The sequence below is a fragment of the Argentina silus genome (genome assembly GCF_951799395.1).
Source record: "Argentina silus genome assembly, chromosome: Y".
Taxonomy (NCBI): domain Eukaryota; kingdom Metazoa; phylum Chordata; class Actinopteri; order Argentiniformes; family Argentinidae; genus Argentina; species Argentina silus.
In genome coordinates, this window is record NC_139654.1 from 52436709 (window position 1) to 52455386 (window position 18678).

Below are 18678 nucleotides of genomic sequence, written 5' to 3' on the forward strand. Positions count from 1 at the left end.
AACAGGTACTCATGTTGAATTCAGTCACAAAGCTCTGGCAAGCCAATAACAGGACGCTCCATCACATGAAATGAGAGAGCTAATGAAGGTGCTATTCAGCAGGGCAGGTTTACTCACACTGTCAAGACTTCCTTCCTGTCTTGATGACTGAATCACACTGTAGTCTGTTGTGGTTTGTGAGGACATTAATGTGCGGCGTATCTAATCTAATTGATCCAGTAACCACCAACTACCAAACAACAAGACTAGGCCTAATGAGTGACTTAACTGATTATGTTTCATGTTTCGATCATTCATTAATCCAATTGCCTCCTGGAATGGTTAGGGGACATCTGAACACTTAGTGTTATAACATGAATACACAGAACAATCAATGTTATCTGTATGGTGTGTTTTCTGGCGTAAAAGTATCTCCCTCTCTCCCTCTCTCTCTCCTAGGTGCTGCAGAGAGTGGTAAAAGCACGCTGGTCAAACAGATGAAGATCATCCACAGTAATGGCTTCACCATGAAGGAGCTGACCAGCTTCAAGGTGAGCGAAAAATCACGCTCACACACAGACACACACGCACACATTAGAACACACATACTCATATTCACCTGTGTCCTTATGAGAGCCTTATCCTTTTAAAGTCTTGCTGGAATGCAGTAGTTTGAGTCTGTCTAATCCTCTCTGAGGAGAAGCTGTATATCTGTGGGTGCTTAACTAAAACAAATACAAATAAACTGTAAAAAAGTGTGTGTATGTGTATCCTGGTTCAACACAGGGTGACACACCTTCCCCTCACCCCTTCTCTCCCTCTTTTCTCCATCACTCCCTAGCTAACTTTTCTTTACTCTTTTTTTCTCACACTCCCTCCCTGACTCACTCACTTATCCTCTCTCCCCTTCACTCCCTATCCTGTTTTATTCCCTTTCTAATTCTCCCTCTCTCACCTCCTCCCCAAACTAGTCTTGTCTCCATAATGCATATACCTCCAATGAATGAGTGTGGAGAGGACCGATCTGTCAATTTTCTTCTTCTTTCTCGAAAACTCCAGCCACTCATTTTCTCCATGTAATAATGGTCTGTCCAGTCGTTGGTTAGGGGGAGAGTAGTGAGAACTTTGATGGTCATAAAGCTCACAAGCAGCCTTCACACACACACACGCACACACGCACACACACACACACACTTATCATAGATAATGAAAATAATTTTGGTATGAGGCATTGATACGTCATAGGTGTGTGTGTGTAAGGGAGAGAGAGAAAGCACATGGAAAGGCTGTTTTTTCTTTTTTGGGGGGCAGCTTATCAGCTGTATGTTCCACTCCTCACCCCAGTGGATGACTTCTCTGATACGCCAGGTGAAGGTCCCAGATGTCAGTGATGGGTCAGAGCCAGGGATAAGGCTCTCATAAGGACCCACCCACCCTCCCCCTATTTCTCATAAAAATCAGGTCATCTATAGGTCACTCCCCTCTTTTGCACAATACACATTATGTCTGTTGTTGTTTGGAACTTCTACTGAATTTGCCTCGGTTGACAGAGGTGGCAGATTTCCAGCTTACATTTTTGACATTTAGCAGACGCTTTTATCCAAAGCGACTTACAACAAGTGACTAACATTTGTCTAAAGTAAGTGAATCATGTATACATCAGTCATCATAAGAAAAAATCTATGCTAGGACCAGGTGCCCTTGGCAGGCACAATGCTAGAAGAAGGAAGGATTACCTTTTAAAAAATGTTTTATATATATTTCTTGTTAACAGTAGAGGAACTGTACTGGGGGGTGAAGAGGTCTTTAGGAGGGACAGTCAAGATGTAGCAGTCTATGGTGGAAGATTACATTTATATTTACATTTATGGCATTTAGAAGACGCCTTTATCCAAAGCAACTTACAACAAATACATTTCACTGAGTAAGTGAATCATCTATCCATCAGTCATCATAAGAAAAAATAACCTATGCTTGGACCAGGGGCTATTGGCAGTCACAATGCTAGAAGAAAGGAAGATTATTTTTTATTTATTTATTTATTTGAATGTATTTACAGGAGAGAAACTTGCATAGGGGGGTAGTGGGGATAAAGAGGTCTTCAGGAGGGACAGTTAAGATGTAGCATGAAGAGATGGGTCTTCAATCTACAGCGGAAGATAGGTAGTGACTCTGCAGTCATGACAGCAGTGGGAAACCAGCGGGGCGCCAGGACAGCGGGGCGCCAGGACAGTGAAAAGCCGTTATCGAGTAGCGCGGCTGCTGTATCAACATAGAGGCGGCGGTGCCAGGTGGCCAGCCGAGGTGGAAGAGCGGAGTGATCAGGCAGGGGTTTGGGGGCTGACCAATTACTTGCTTGCAAGTACGGAGAGGCTGTTTCCTTTGCCGCCCGGTAGATGAGCACCAGGGTCTTGAATCTGATGCGAGCTGCTGCTGGGAGCCAGTGAAGGGTGCGAAGGAGGGGGGTGACATGGGAGAATTTGGGGAGATTGAACACTAGATGGGCAGAAGCTTTCTGGATGATCTGCAGAGGTCTGATGGCGGAGGCGGGGAGCCTGGCCAAGAGTGCGTTTCAGTAGTCAAGGCGGGAGATCAGTGCCTGGACCAAGAGTTGTGCTGCTTTTCTCGTGAGGAATGGACATATCCTTCGGATGTTGTAGAGGAAGGATCTACAGGAGTGCGCTGTCGCTGTGAGTTGTCTTCTACTACGGTTTCGGTTAGGTAAGGGCTACTGGTGGACGTGGTGTAATGGTGTGGGGAATGTTTTCTTGGCACACTTTGGGCCTGTTAATACCAATCAATCATCACTTGAATGCCACAGCCTATTTGAGTATTGTTGCTGACCATGTGCATCCCTTCATGGCCACAATTTACCCATCTTCTAATGGCTACTTCTAGCATGATAATTGGTGGTTTCATGAACATGACAATTGAGTTAAGTGCTCTTCAGTGGCCTTCCCAGTCACCGGATCTGAATCCAATAGAACACCTTTGGGATGTGGTAGAACGAGAGATTCACAGCTTGAAAGTGAAAATCCGCAGGAATTGCGTGATGCAATCATGTCATCATGGACCAGAATCTCAAAGGAATGTTTCCAACATCTTGTGGAATCAATGCCACGAAGAATTGAGACTGTTTTGAGAGCAAAGGGAGGCCCTACCCAGTATTAGTATAGTGTTCCTAATAAAGTGTTCGGTGAGTGTATATGTGGTTGAGTGTAACCCGTGGATTGAGCATGTTACCCAAAAGCCAGTAGTATGTCCTGGGCTGGCTCTGTTATCAAGGCTTTCTGTGATATCACAGGGGAGGCTGGTGGAGGCAGGAAACAGAGGACGGGCTCATTGTAATGCATAGAATGGAATGAGGGATGATATCAAACACATTTTCCATGAACTACAATAAACCAATCCTCCGATTTCTACCTCCACTATTCATACTGTTTTCAACAATAGCTTTCCACTCTTGTTGTTGGGATGTGATTTAGTCTTTGTCCCAGATTGATAATAACCTCTTTACCAGTGGGAAAAATCACACATGCCTATCTGACTTCTACCCCTTCCTACACACACGCACACTCGCACGTGTACACAAAACACACACTCACACACACACACACAAACAGACATTGCCACACCTGTTTGGGATGAGCTGGTGAACTCTCTGACCCATGATGACATCATTCCCTATACCGCAATTACACACACACACACACACACACACACACACACCATCGGCGGTGGTAGTGGTGATGTTGGTGTTCGCGGCCTCCAGGACATGGTTGTTGGTGCGCCTGTCTGACCTTCATGATGTTGCGGAGGCATCTTTGGTCTTTTTAAGGTGCATACTGTATGTGATCCATGTTTTTCTGACCCATACAATAGGGTGGGGAGTGTAATGATATGCAGTAACATGTCATGTAGCTTTCTGACCACAAGGTGACGTAAGCTGTGCTTTAATTAATCTTAAAAGGGAAACTAAATAATTACTTTATTTTATGCCCAAGAGATGATAGCTGAATAAATGTCGAGCAGAAGCTAGCTGTTCTTTTAAAATAATGTTTCACCATTACAAACTTATGAACATTACATGGTACCAGATGGTTACTGAAGTGAATATCTACTGAAGATTGCAAAACGGACATGGAAACCACTGGAGGGTTTGAAACTCACAGGAAATGTCGACTGCAATTGGCAGACTTTCAAGCAGCAATTCAAGCTCTAAATCTCCGCGATCGGGTTGGACACAAAGCCAGACGCAAGGAAGATAGCGTTACTTAATGGTATCAGGCCCACAAGCGATAACAATATTCAATACATTTGTCTTTGATCAAGCAGATGCTAAAGAAAAAAGTTGACGAAGTGATAAAGACATTTGATGCACATTCTTCTCCCATAAAGAATGAAACATATGAGAAGTATGTCTCCCATTCATGAACGCAGCAAACCCAGACTTTTGATAACTTTTTGACAGATCTTTTTTTTTTCTTTTACATGTAATTTCTCTGATTTGAAATCGTTTATGATATGTGACGAGATTGTATTTACTTTGTCAGATATCATTTTTTTCAGAGAAACTGATATCAAATTGGAGGATGCTGTGTAAATAAAGCCAGTGAGCTATCTCAACATCACGCAAAAACATTCAGTGAAATAAATCATGGCACTACTGTGATGAGTAACATTGCAGTTGTCGGTGCTGTGTCATTCAAGGGGAAGAAATGTGGACAGACTGGAATGCAAAACAATTGGAGGGTGTAACCTTTAACTGCAAACGCTGTGGTGTCCATCATCAGCCAAAGCAATGCCCAGCTTTTGGTAAAATGTGCACGACACCCAATGGAAAGTATCACTTTGCCAAGCAATGATTTTCAAAAGGAAAAACAAATAAAGGATCAACTGTACATATTGAGGACACTGGTTTAAGTGAGACTTTTTTTTTTACGTAAGGTCATACAACAGAAAAAGCTTCAGAAAATGTGGAGCCCGCAGTAATGGACAATGCTGAACATAAAGTCAATGCAAATGGTTTGCGCTACTGCAGGTAAATGGAGCATTAGATACACTGAAATTAGCAAACTTGATCAGTATAAGTGACATTAAAGCCATGAAAGAAAATCCCAAAATACAGAAAAGGTCAGTACTAGTGAAGGACTATAATGGACAGAAAATAGACAGCTTGGGTGTATGCAGACTTAAAGACAAAGTTCACTATCTCATGTTTTCTGTTGTTACTGAGGGACTTGACTCACTATTAGGTGAATCAGTAGATTCCATAGTGCAGAGCTTCCCAGACATCTTCAGAGGGTTTGTGTCTTACCGTTCACATACAGAAGAATCCAGCTCAAGGATGACACTCAGTACATGATCCACAGAGAGATCCAGCGTGAACCCCTGCATGAACGTCCCCCTGCATGAACGTCTCAAGAAAGAACTGGACAGAATTTGGAATAACTACACTTGGAGTAATCAGAAAAGTTGAAGAGCCTACAGATGAGGTCAACTCCATGGTGTGTCAAGAAAAATAACAATGATCTAAGAATTATCTAAGAGTATGCATGGATCCAAAGGACTTAAATCAAAGCATAAAGCTTGAACACTATCAGATTCCCAAGCATGAAGAAATCACAAGTGAAATGTCTGGTGCCAAATACTTAACAAAGCTAGAGGCTTCACAAAGATTCTGGCAACTAAAGCTGGAAGAATAGAACACCAAATATTGTACCTTCAACACACCATTCGGCAGATATTGTTTCCTCAGAATGACTTTTGGAAATGTATCTGCATCTGAAGTGTTTCATCGAGCAATGGGACACATAATCACAGGTATAGTCCTGAGTCCTAGTCTACATTGATGACATCATCATCTGGGGCTCTACGATGCAAGAACACAATGAGAGACTGACTAAATGTGCTGCAGAACGGACTGAAACTCAACAAAGCCAAGTGTCAGTGTGGCGTCCAGGAAATCACCTTCCTAGGAGATCTGCTCAAGGAATTCTGGAAAAAGGTCTTGTGGACAGATTCAGGCAGTTATTGCATGAAAAGTATTGTCAACCAAATACTAAACATGAGTGCTTAATTTGGACATTTGATAAATATGTCCCATCACTTTTGGTGGCCTAAAATAGAGGGACTATGTCTAAAACGTGTTGTAATTTCTGAATGGTGAAACCAATATGTACACAAATACCCTCAAATAAAAGCTGAGAATCTCTACTTTATCTTTCTACTACTGTTTGATGAAAAATCCAACCAAAGGAAGAGAAAATGCTTCACTGTCCCATTACTTACTTAGGGCACTGTATTTTGAACTTGACATGAAAATGCACATCCTATTTTGATTTGGCATTAAAATTCATGATTTATTGATGGAACATGTGTTTGGGATTTACAGCTTAATTCACTCACTTTGGCAGATTCTATAATCATACCCTGAAATGTATAAATGAGGCTGGTGAACTCTGTGGGATCTAGTCTCGAGAATGTCTTCATCTGTCTATCATCTGAAGGTTCTAGAAAGGTGAGACCAGATAAAATGTATGCTATCCTCTTGAACAGTGTTGAAGATTCTATATATCAGCGGTGAAATGGGGTGAAAAAGTTTAGAAACCCCTGGTCTAGAGCATGTGTGTGCATTGAAAAGCGATTAGTGTTCAGCTTCACATACTGTAACAGTTGGGTTAATGAATAAATGCAAGGCCACCACCAGTTCAACTACATATCTCATTGTTTTTGTACCATTATCCAGAAATACAAGCAGAACACTAGCATGTGTGTCATCGAGTTGCTGTTTTTCTGGGTACAATTGACTCTTTTGAGTTTTGAGAATGATACAATGTTGAACATTGAAACAATGGTTCTGTGTGACAGGATTACTCATGCAATAAGTAAGACTATGCTGAGGCGCAGAGTATCACCAGAATGTTCAAACATCGCGTCCAGCACACACTTATGGATACAGACGCACGCACACATACTTGTACACACACACAGCAGAAAGAGTATCTGTAGATATTCGTCCCTTGCAGGTGACAGGCAGAGATTTGAACCCGCAGATATACAGTTTCCCACAATAAAATTACATTGCAATGGAGTTGGACTAAAAAGATAACACGTCTGTAAATTGGTCTATCCACATCCCTTGGCAGACTTAAAGGTGGTTTAATTTTTTTCCTATTTTTTTTTTTTATATAACAGGATACCTTTGTTTTAGTAACAGGTGGTTTGAACGTGGTTCTGCCAGCTGCCCATCTCTCTGGTCAAGAGTTCACAAGCCATGTTATTATAGCGGAGTGACACGTTGCTGTTGTAAGGGATGAAATGGAGGTTGTAATTTAGGTTGGGTATATATAGGTCTCTGAGTCGACTGTGCCTGATTTCCCCTGAAGTCTCCGACCCATTGACCCCACCAGACCTTGGGTATCTTCTCTGGTGATGCTCTGCCACAGCCATCTTCAATTGTTTTTTTTATCTTTTTGCCTAAAATCTTATCATCAGTAAAGGAAATGCATGTTCAATTAGATTTAAATCATAAGATTGAGTTGACCAGTCAAGAACATTCCGCATGTTGGCCCTGAAAAACTAGTTACTATGGCAGTATGTTTGTGGTCATTGTCTTACTGTATGATGAAGCACCATCCAATGAATTTGGAGGCATTTGCTTGGACTTGAGCAGACAAGATGTTTCTGTACACTTCAGAATACATTCTGCTGCTGCTATCAGTGTAACCTGACCATCCTTTTTGAGGATAACTAGTGGTTTGCACCTTGCAGTTGGGCTAGTGACGTATAACCAACCTGTTTGTGATTGCAAATCAGTGCTCATCAGTGCTTTCTTTCTTGATTTTCCAAACTGTTGATTTTGGTAAGTCTTTGGTAACTTTGGTAAGATTTTGGCTATGTTTCTGATATTTTTTTCTGATATTTCAGCCTCATAATTGATTCCTTGACTTTCATTGACACCAATTTGGTCCTCATGTTGACAGACATTGACGGCTCTCTTATGCCTGCACAAATTATGTGACAGAACAAACACCTGTCCAGCCAATTTTCCAATACTTTTGGTGCCCTGAAAAAGGGGGACAATGTATAAAAAGGATTGTAATTTCTAAATTGTGAAACACTTTAACCCCATAGTAATTGTTTGATTTCAAACTGTTGGAGTATAGAGCTAAAATAAGATAAAATGCATCCTCTTTCCAATACTTATGGAGGGCACTGTGTGTTGCTTTGGAGGCCAATGTGTCCCGCCTAAGAAAAAAAACTATCTATGGGAAACAATAGGAGTGCAGTACAAGAGCTCTTCCAGCCCATTTGCTCTTGATCATGAAGGTGTGGTCCAATGAAGGGTTTAGTCTAAAAACACAACCTAGGGATTAGTTGTCCACTTGTCTTTTCTGAATGACATTTTCCTTTTCTTTCACCTCAGTATCTACAGTATTGTTCTCTCACAGTGCATTCGGAAAGTATTCAGACCCCTTCACTTTTTCCGCATTATGTTGTGTTACAGCCTTATTCTAAAATGGATTAAATAATTTTTTTCCTCCTCAATCTACACACAATACCCAATAATGACAAAGTGAAAACAGGTTTTAATAAATTGTTGCTAATTTATTAAAAATAAAAAATGTAAACATCACATTTAGATATTACGATTACAGCCTTGAGTCTTCTTGGGTATGACACTACAAGCTTGGCACACTTGTATTTTGGGAGTTTCTCCCATTCTTCTCTGCAGATCCTCTCAAGCTCTGTCAGGTTGGATGGGGAGCGTCGCTCCACAGCTATTTTCAGGTCTCTCTAGAGATGTTAGATCGGGTTCAAGTCCGGGCTCTGTCTGGGCCACTCAAGGACATTCAGAGACTTGTCCCGGAGCCACTCCTGTGTTGTCTTGGCTGTGTGCTTAGGTCATTGTCCTGTTGGAAGGTGAATCTTTGCCCCAGTCTGAGGTCCTGAGCAGGTTTTCATCAAGGATCTCTCTGTACTTTGCTCCGTTCATCCTTTCTTCTATCGTGACTAGTCTCCTCGTCCCTGCCACTGAAAAACATCCCCACAGCATGATGCTGTCACCACCATGCTTCACCGTAGGCATGGTATTGGCCAGGTGATGAGCGGTGCCTGGTTTCCTCCAGACGTGACACTTGGCATTCAGGCCAAAGAGTACAATCTTGGTTTCGTCAGACCAGAGAATCTTTTTTCTCATGGTCTGAGAGTCCTTTAGGTGCCTTTTGGCAAACTCCAAGCGGGCTGTCATGCTTTTTACTGAGGAGTGGCTTCCATCTGGCCAATCTACCTTAAAGACCTGATTGGTGGAGTACTGCAGAGATCGTTGTCTTTCTGGAAGGTTCTCCCATCTCCACAGCGGAACTCTGGAGCTCTGTCAGAGTGACCATTGGGTTTTTGGTCACCTCCCTGATGATGGCCCTTCTTCCCCTATTGCTCAGTTTGGCCAGGCGGCCAGCTCTTGGAAGAGTCTTGGTGGTTCCAAACTTATTCCATTTAAGAATGATGGAGGCTACTGTGTTCTTGGGGACTTTCAATACTGCAGAAATGTTTTTGTACCCTTCCCCAGATCTGTGCCTCGACACAATCCTGTCTCGGAGGTCTATGGACAATTCCTTTGACCTGATGGCCTGGTTTTTGCTGACATTTACTGTCAGCTGTGGGACCTTATATCGACAGGTGTGTGCCGTTCCAAATCATGTCCAATCAATTGGATTTACCACAGGTGGACTCCAACCAAGTCGTAGAAACATCTCAAGGATGATCAATGGAAGCAGGATGCACCTGAGCTCAATTTCGAGTGCCATAGCAAAGGGTCTGAATACTTATGTAAAGGTCAGTTTTTTATTTTTTATAAATTAGCAACAATTTTTAAAAACCTGTTTTCGCTTTGTCATTATGGGGTATTGTGTGAAGATTGATGAGGAAAAAAATCAAAATAATCAATTTTAGAATAAGGCTGTAACATAACAAAATGTGGGAAAAATGAAGGGGTCTGAATACTTCCCGAATGTGTGTGTGTGTGTGTGTGTATATGTATATATGTGTGTGTGTATATATATATATATATATATATATATATATATACATATACACACACACACACACACACACAGAGTTTGGCCCTTTATACAAAGATAGAGACAGATTAGCATACATCGACACACCTATGGCTGCAGGGTGGGAAAAGTGTGTGTGTGTGTGTGTGGAAGGAGGGGAGGAGAGGGAGAGAGAGAGACACACACACTGTACATTGAGGCTTAAGTCCCCAGTCAATGGCGACCCGCACCCCCAACACAAAGCCTAGAGAGAGATGTTGCTGCTCTGGTAGGTTCAGAGAACACAAAAACGTTTTTAAATAAAGGGGGCTCTCTCCCTCTGTCCGAGGAAGCGCTGCTACCTCTGATCTCACTTCAAACAAAGAGAGCAGGAAACTGGGCCTGGAATGTGTTCTGTTTGTTTTGGCTTGGCAGGGAGACGGAGGGTGGAGGATTTAACCGTTACACTGCATTTTGTGTGTGTGTGCGTGCGTGTCTTTGTCTGTGTCTGTGCACATGGGTAACAGAGGCGAACCATGCTGAGTAATGAGTAACTTTGCCTGAGACATTGGTTAAGTCTCATCAGCACATTTGTATTGTTCCTAAAACTCCCTGATTTAGTAGTACACTGTCTGTAAAAGATCGCACCTCTCTCCTTTCCAATGATTTTCCATGTTGAACACATTCTTTTACATTGTTTATCTCGGGTTTTTGGCTCATAAATGGAATGTATGAATGTAACCAACTTCCAAATCGTACACGCTTTTTTTCATTGAAACATTGCCACTTCTTCACCGTCCGTAATTGTTGGAATAATCTGCCATCTATTGGTTGAATTGTGGAATTGCTATATGTTGACGTCAGTTTCTCAGGGAATTTACACACAGTGGTTACATTTCTCCAGCCCAATACCTCAGCTGTTTGCCAAAAGCGGTGGCCGCTTTGTTGTTGTTTGAATCCCAGATTTCCCCTTTATGAAGACCATTTTAGGAGACAGTCTGGAGACAGATTTGGAATTTATGATGAAAACTATACATATTTCCAATAAAATTATAATTTGGGGTTAAAATCATCAGAACAGCATGTGATATCCTGAAGTATATGGGGAGATTTCAGTGGTTTTGAATTCCCTCTCCCCTCTCTGTGGTTTAGCTTCGAGAGACAGAGAGAGGAGAAAGATGGAAAAGCATGCCTCTCTGATACCCTGCCGTCCTTGGCTAGCTGCCCCACACAACATAAAAGCTGAGGTGACATGTCACTCCCAGAGAGATATCTGAGATCGCACAACTCTGACAAAGTAAAACATCTCAAAGAAACGTCATAGAGAAACAAGAGAGAGAGAAAGAAAGAAAGACAGTCTAGACTGTGATAAAATCAGGATGGAATGCAAGGCTTATCTCTCTGGCAGGGGAAGAGAGAGAGAGAACAAGAGAGAGATGGGCGGGGGGGCTTGTTAGACTAACAGAGACCCTCTTTATCCACCATTCCACATCCAGTCACACGTTTCATGCAGCTTAAATTTAGTTATGAGTTTTCTTATATGACTTACTGTGGTGTCTTTGGAATGCCCTCTTACACAGTCCCGACACTGTCCTCTAGCCTGTATGAATGTGACACAGACACAGCCTGCAGAATGTTATCCCTGCAGGGTACCATATCCCTGCAGGTTTTCACATTTGGATTTTACTCCACTTTCTAGATTTGTAAAGTTTTCTTTACTCTGATTGTGCTTCTACTGTTTCCATGGTGACTCATGTTTGACCCCTACCCTTTGACCTCTCACAGCCAGCAGTCCTGGATAACCTCCTGACCTCTATGAAGTTTGTTCTGCATGGGATGGGCATCCTTAGGATCAACCTGGCCAACAGTAAAAACAAGGTAGTGTGTGCATGTGTATGTGCATTTGTGTCTCTTGCTGTCACTCTTTTCACATACTGCTGCCTTATTTATAGATCTCTCCAATGCGTTCGATACAGTCAACCATTACCTACTCATTCAGAGGCTGTCAAAAAGGCCTGGATCAGGCTTAATGTACGTAGTTTTAAAATGATTTAACAGACAGAAAGCAGTAAAGACAGAAAGCATAAAGTGTATTTACTGATGATGTTAAATCAGGTTTTCTGGACATAACAAAGGGTGTCCCACAAGGATCGATTCTTGGTCCGGTTCTTTTGACTATTTACATCAACAATATTGAATTATCTGTAAATAATTATAACCTGCATTTATATGCCGATGACACTGTTGTTTATGCTATTGCCCTCATGATTGCTATTTCTGAGCTTTTTGTCCTACTGAAAGCATTTGTTGAATTGAAATTGGTACAACTGGAAAAGTATTTTTTTAAATGGTAATATTCAGAAAGAAACACAGTTAAAACCAAAAATGTATCTGATGATTTATGTACACGGGTGGTGCCCACATTGAGTATGTCTCCGCTCATTTGTTTCACTTCAGACAGCCACCTAGCTAACTGGATTTTGTTTTATGCTGGAGATTTCTCCAACATAGTTAGCCAGTTAATTAATTAGCTAGAAACACTAATGGGATGAAAAATTCGAGACTACATTTTAACAGGCCCATTTAGTTACTGTACAGAAGAGCATATTTTAAAGGTCCACTATTTAGATTTGAGCTTTAAAACAGTGCGAAATTTCTGTAGCGATCAAGGAATGAGATCGCATGGTAAAGACGTTTAGTGGAGAGTGCTGTTTTGGTCGGAACAAAGTGCAGTTCTTAAATCTGGTGTGATGGTCAAGCACTGGCCTTTACATACCATTTGTATGTTTTGTTTGTTTACATGCATATGGATATATTTGCTGGTATTAGAAAACATAGCATATTGATGTTTTTAGTAGTTTACATTTTACATTTTAGACATTTAGCAGACACCTTTATCCAAAGTGACTTACAACAAGTACATTTGTCTAAGTAAGTGAATCATCTATACATCAGTCATCATAAGAAAAACAAATCTATGCTCAGACCAAGGGCCATTGGCAGTCACAATGCTAGAAGAAGGAAGAATTACTTTTTTATTTTATTTTTTTTATTTACAGTAGAGAAACTGTAGTGGGGATGAAGAGGTCTTTAGGAGGGACAGTCAAGATGTAGCCTGAAGTGATGGGTCTTCAGTCTACAGCGGAAGATAGGTAGTGACTGCAGTCCTGACAGCAGTGGGAAGCTCGCTCCACCACCAGGGCGCCAGGACAGTGAAAAGCCGTGACCGAATAGCACGACCGCTGCATCCACGTAGAGGCAGCAGTGCCAGGCGGCCAGCCAAGATGGAAGAGCAGAGTGATTGGGCAGGGGTTTGGGCCCTGACCATTGCTTGCAATAATAGTAGTCCCTTTGGGACTGGGACGTAAATGAACTTCCCCTTTAACGAGGTCCATGGACAGATGGTGGTTATTTACACACATTTAAAGTAAACAGTACGAAAACCTGTTGCTACAGGCCAAGTCCATTTACAGTGTTAATTTTGTCACTGTGTGCATGGAAGTGTGGAACTGTCGAGGTGAATGCATTTTGTGCCTTGCTGATAAGCTTTTGAATTACAGGTTAGTTTTTCTTGATTGCTTGAGCACATTTCTTGAAACAGTATTAAACTTTTGAAAACAGTTAACACCTTGGTGGCTGGGCTAGTCATTTAAAAAAATGTTTAAAGAATATAACCATCAGTATGCATTGTGCAGGGTGGCCAATTTCCAATTGAAAACAAAGGTGAAACATTCACAATAAGAATTTTACTCAGCAAAAAAATGTAGTACTATCTTTTTGTTTGTAGTTCCATAGAATATTAATGCTTACTATAAATCTAAATCAAATTCACCTGAAATATTCAGAAAGAAGCAGATAGTTACAACAACAATAAAATACAAGACTGATTTAGTTGAACTGTTGGACAATGAGAGTTTACCTGTATGGAGTAGAGATTCACTATAATGGGAGAAATGGCTATATGCTGTAAGCAAGCAAACACTTAATAAATGTGTGTGTCTTATGTAGAGAGTTGTGTTAACTATTTTGCTAGGTGCTTAACATTTCCTTTTTGTGTGAAAGCAATGAGAAATGTCTTAACTGTTTTGCAAAAAATGTTACTGTTGTGCTCATGTATGTTATTGTGGTGGACATGTGAACTATAGTTTCATACAAATTTGAAAGATCGAGAAAACCTATAATAAATAATTTATACTGGCCCTGTCTATACAGTATATCTTAGATACCATGTTGTCATGGTTCTCTTGTAATTCCCCCAGAGCACCACTAGAGGGCAGCTTCCCTGCTGCATGTGGTGGTGTGTTTCAGACCACCACTAGAGGGCAGCATCCTGCAGCATGTGGTGGTGTGTTAGTCACACATCAGGTTGGAGGCAATCTCAGCAAAGTGAGTGGCTGTGGCCCACTTGCGCCATTTACTCTACTAGCCGTGTTTACTGGCAGAACCTGGAACATTACAGACCTGCCACACACACACACACACACAGGGTTATGCTAACATACACACAAAGACATGCAGGGAGACACTTGCACACAGATAGCACATATACACACAGATATGGGGACACTTTGTGTCTGCCAAAGAACCTTATACAGAATGCCTTTGTTTTTATTATATTTTAGAAAACCAGGGGAGTGTCAACTAGAAGAACCTGTTTTATGTTCTCTGTCGGAATGAAGCATAGTACAGTATATCCTCAATTACTGAATAAATAATAGTTAGTCATGAAGATAGCCATCTTCAGTTGTTGTTTGTTTTGAGTTCTGTCAGTTAAATCATTTTCAAACCAGCTACATGAAACCTTACATCTGAATGAGTACAGTAGGTCAGAGATTAAAAGATTGACACTGGTGCAATGATGTCGCTGGGGTATCGCAACGGCAGTTGGGAATCAGCTCAACTTTTTGCCATGTTTTATATCTGGTCATTCACCCCGACAAGACAACCACCAGGAGGCATCGTTGAGCAATTTAAATGGATATGCAAACAATGTGTTTTAGTGTGATTACAAACATTGCTGATGAATTACTTGAAGAGTTGTTGTTTCAATTTGGCAAAGGACAAATGATTGTCTGATCAGAGAAATTCAAAATGATGTCCTTGGATAAACCTTAATATAGAATGTCTTCATGGACCCTGTCAAACATGGAATATGTGTGTCCGTGAAATTGCATATTAATGAACTTAGTGATATAATGTTTCTCAGTTGATTCTGCGCATTTCAGCTGTAGACTATATGGACATAGCATGCTCACAAAGCAAAGAGTGCAGTTTGTGTCAATAATTTTCCACTCTAAAAATTGTTTGCATGCCATGTGCAATGACGAGAATAAAACAAATAATTTCTTCACTGTTTTACTGCCCGTATCCAATGATTCATTTGTAGTTGCCCACTGTGTGTATTTGACTATTTTTTTGCCCCTGTCCATCATGTCATCTGTCATTGTTGGCTACAAATGAATAACTTCCATGTATGTGTCATGTCATTGCTGTAGCCTTGGACAGTTGTTTTTATGGGTGACATTGATGATCTGTAAGCTCCTGTGGACTGCATGTTGAGCTTACAACAAGCTCAAATTGTTTCCCATTAACAAACAACTAGACAGTCTTTTAGAGATACAATCAAATGCTGAACACCGTTCAGTCCCACTCCTCCCCTAGAAAAGTAAAGTTCTTCATTTAATGAATTCTGTTAGTTCATGGAAGATTGACGTGCAAACATAGATTTTACTGTATCCAAAATGTTGCATGTTGAGAACTGCGGCTGCACCCCCCCTTCCGACGCGCCTGGTTGTTATCATTGAAAATGTTGAACCTATGACTTTTCTGTTTGTATGAATTGTATTGTACAGATTGACTGCATAAACCTCCAGCTGATTTAGCCTAATTTGTCATTGATTAGATATGGTCATGTCATTATAGATAGTTGGTAGTCAGCCATCCAATAAAGTGTGCATGGATTTGGCAAAGCCGATTGTGACACTTATTGATATCCTAAATAGGACAGCAGAAGATGACTGTGACATTAGCCCATATTTGCTGACAAATTTGTTCACCTCCCCCCACTCCACACTGTCATGCACTCGCTTAAAGTTATTTCCAAAACACACACTTAGGACTAAATATTCATATTGATTTGGGACAGCAGAGGATAGCAGAACAGAGTCAAAGTCAAAGTGGCTTTATTGTCAATTCTTCACATGTCAAGACATACAAAGGAATCGAGAGCAGAACAGAGTCTAGCAGTTTAAGAACTGAGGCTGCTGCATGCATGTAAATTGTGTCACTATAGTCGAGAAAAAGGAGGAGCGTCATCTGGAGAATCCTCCTTTCTTGATCAGTTTTTCAACATGTGTTTTCAAAGATAGTTTATCATCAATCCAAATGCTCAGGCACTTACATTGTGGGGCTGAAACACAATAGTTCCTCTCCTCCTCTACCTCAACACGTGATATCCAATTCTAATATTACGGATGAAAAAAAAAAAAAAATGTTCTGTCATGAGTGCCCTATTAATAGCTTAACCTCTGGCTGTAAGGCTTTTGATACTGTTGATCATGCCCTCCTATTGCTGAGGTTATCTGCCATTGGTTTGGATCAGTCGATCTGTAAATAAAGTTTCAACATTACCTGCAGGATAGGACTCAATGTATTTCAGTAGATGGAGCTCAGTCTAGTTTTCTCAATATTAATGGAGGTGTTCTGCAAGGTTCGATTCTTGGTCCTCTGCTGTGGTTGGTTTGTCCTTGAACAATTGTAAATTATATGTTTATGCTGATTATACTGTTCTGTACTCTATAATCTGTACCACTACTTTTGGCGTCATGAAATAGGGGGTCTATGTATAAAAAGTGTTGTCATTTCTAAATAGTTTACAAGCACATACATACACACACACACACACACACACACACACACACTCACTCATTTAGATCAAGGAGCCACAGTGTGTTTGGATGGCATGGTTCATGCTCCTCTCTCATTCAGACATTTATTAATAGTGTGAAAAGCAATATAATTACATGATGTTACAGCAAGGGCTCAGTGATGGAGTGAGGATGAATACTGGTGGGAGGTTGTATTGTCTAATTCCATTCAATTTGAATAACTTTATTGTCAAAGTTATCAGAGGTCAAGGCTCTGCTCCCACATTGAATCTGAAGCTCATAACCATTGCATTTCCTCTTCACTCGTTTAAATGTCATCATTGTTTGTGTGTGTGTGTGTGTGTGTGTGTGTGTGTGTGTGTGTGTGTATGTGTGTGTGTATTTGCTGGTGCTATGTGTGTCTTGTTGGATTGGTTCTGTGCTGAATAGGGTTTAGTGTACTGTTTAAATTACAATTTAGTAAGAGCAATAAAACATATTTTTGTATGAATCCTTGAGATAAGCTTTTTAGATTTTTGTGTATTTAGTTAAATATTATTAAGTATTAATAATAAGCAAACCTCATTCTACAGTATATTCTATAAAAGTATTTCTCCTCACTATTTCATATTAGTATGGAGGATGGTGTACATCTTTGGTTCACATAATTTGAAAATGCAACAACAGTAGTTATGGAAAGAGAACTAAAAATCATCAACACAACATACAGGAAAATTTTACTTTTAGTAGAGGTTTTGATCAACACATGCCTTAAACGTCAATCATGGAGAATTCTACTGTATTAACTTTTTTAAATGACACCTTCAGAGAAACCTAGGAACAATATTAGCCTGAATCAATACAGTTCAGGCTGTAGTATACTATACTAACCCTAACCCCAACCCCGAGACCTCTTCACCCCTGCTACCCCCCTGTACAAGTTCTCTCCTGCTAATAAAATATATTTAAAAAAAATATATATATAGCCTACTGGCATTACGACTGCCAATGGCCCCTGGTATGAGTATTGATTACTTTGTCTTATGATGACTGTTGGATAGATGATTCACTTACTTAAACAAATGTATTGTCGCTTTGGATAAAGGCGTCTGCTAAATGCCATAAATGTAAATGTAAATGTAGTAATGGGTAAAAAAGTATGGTCCTCTGAGATGTGGGTCCGGCGGACGCTATTGCACTCAGCTTTGACTCTTTGACTGCTACAGTAAAGTAACTTTGGTCTACTTTACTTTAAACAGTAGACACTCAACACTGGGCAGGTTGGTCACACCTTGTCTCAAACACAGCTTTCTGAAAAGGGTACCAAGCTGAGTGTGCTTGTAACTGCAATAGTACTTTTTTGGATTTAATTAATTTATTACTTTCCTTCATTGTGATAACATTAACATTAATTCACTAATGTGAAAAAGTGAATGCATTAATTAATGGAGAAATGAGTGAATCAGTGAATGAATGAATGCATTTTATGTGAATGAAAATATGACCATCTCACTCATCCATCCATTCATCCATTCATTCACACAGTCATTGATTTATTCATTTGATAGGTGCACGCCCACTCTGTGTTGTCGTGTGGACGGTGCTTTGACGAGGACCAAGTGCTGTTCCCCTTCGTTGGCCATGCCCTGTGTTGTCTGTGGGTGGACCAGGGCGTACAGGAGGCGGCTGCCAGAGGATACGAGTATGAACTCAACGACTCAGCGCTGTAGTAAGTACCGACTGACCTACAACATACAAACTCTCACTCTTTTCCACTTGTGTATGACATCACT

At 40.8% G+C, this 18678-nt stretch overlaps 1 protein-coding gene across 1 annotated transcript in view; it reads left to right on the forward strand.

Annotated features, from left to right (window-relative positions):
• gnav1 (guanine nucleotide binding protein (G protein) alpha v1) overlaps positions 1-18678 on the forward strand; it is a 41750-nt gene that overhangs the window by 2026 nt on the left and 21046 nt on the right. Inside the window, exons 3-5 of the mRNA XM_083696649.1 lie at positions 439-530; positions 11805-11897; positions 18454-18614. Of these exons, the coding sequence (XP_083552775.1) occupies positions 439-530; positions 11805-11897; positions 18454-18614 (346 nt within the window). The remainder of the gene's footprint in view (positions 1-438; positions 531-11804; positions 11898-18453; positions 18615-18678) is intronic.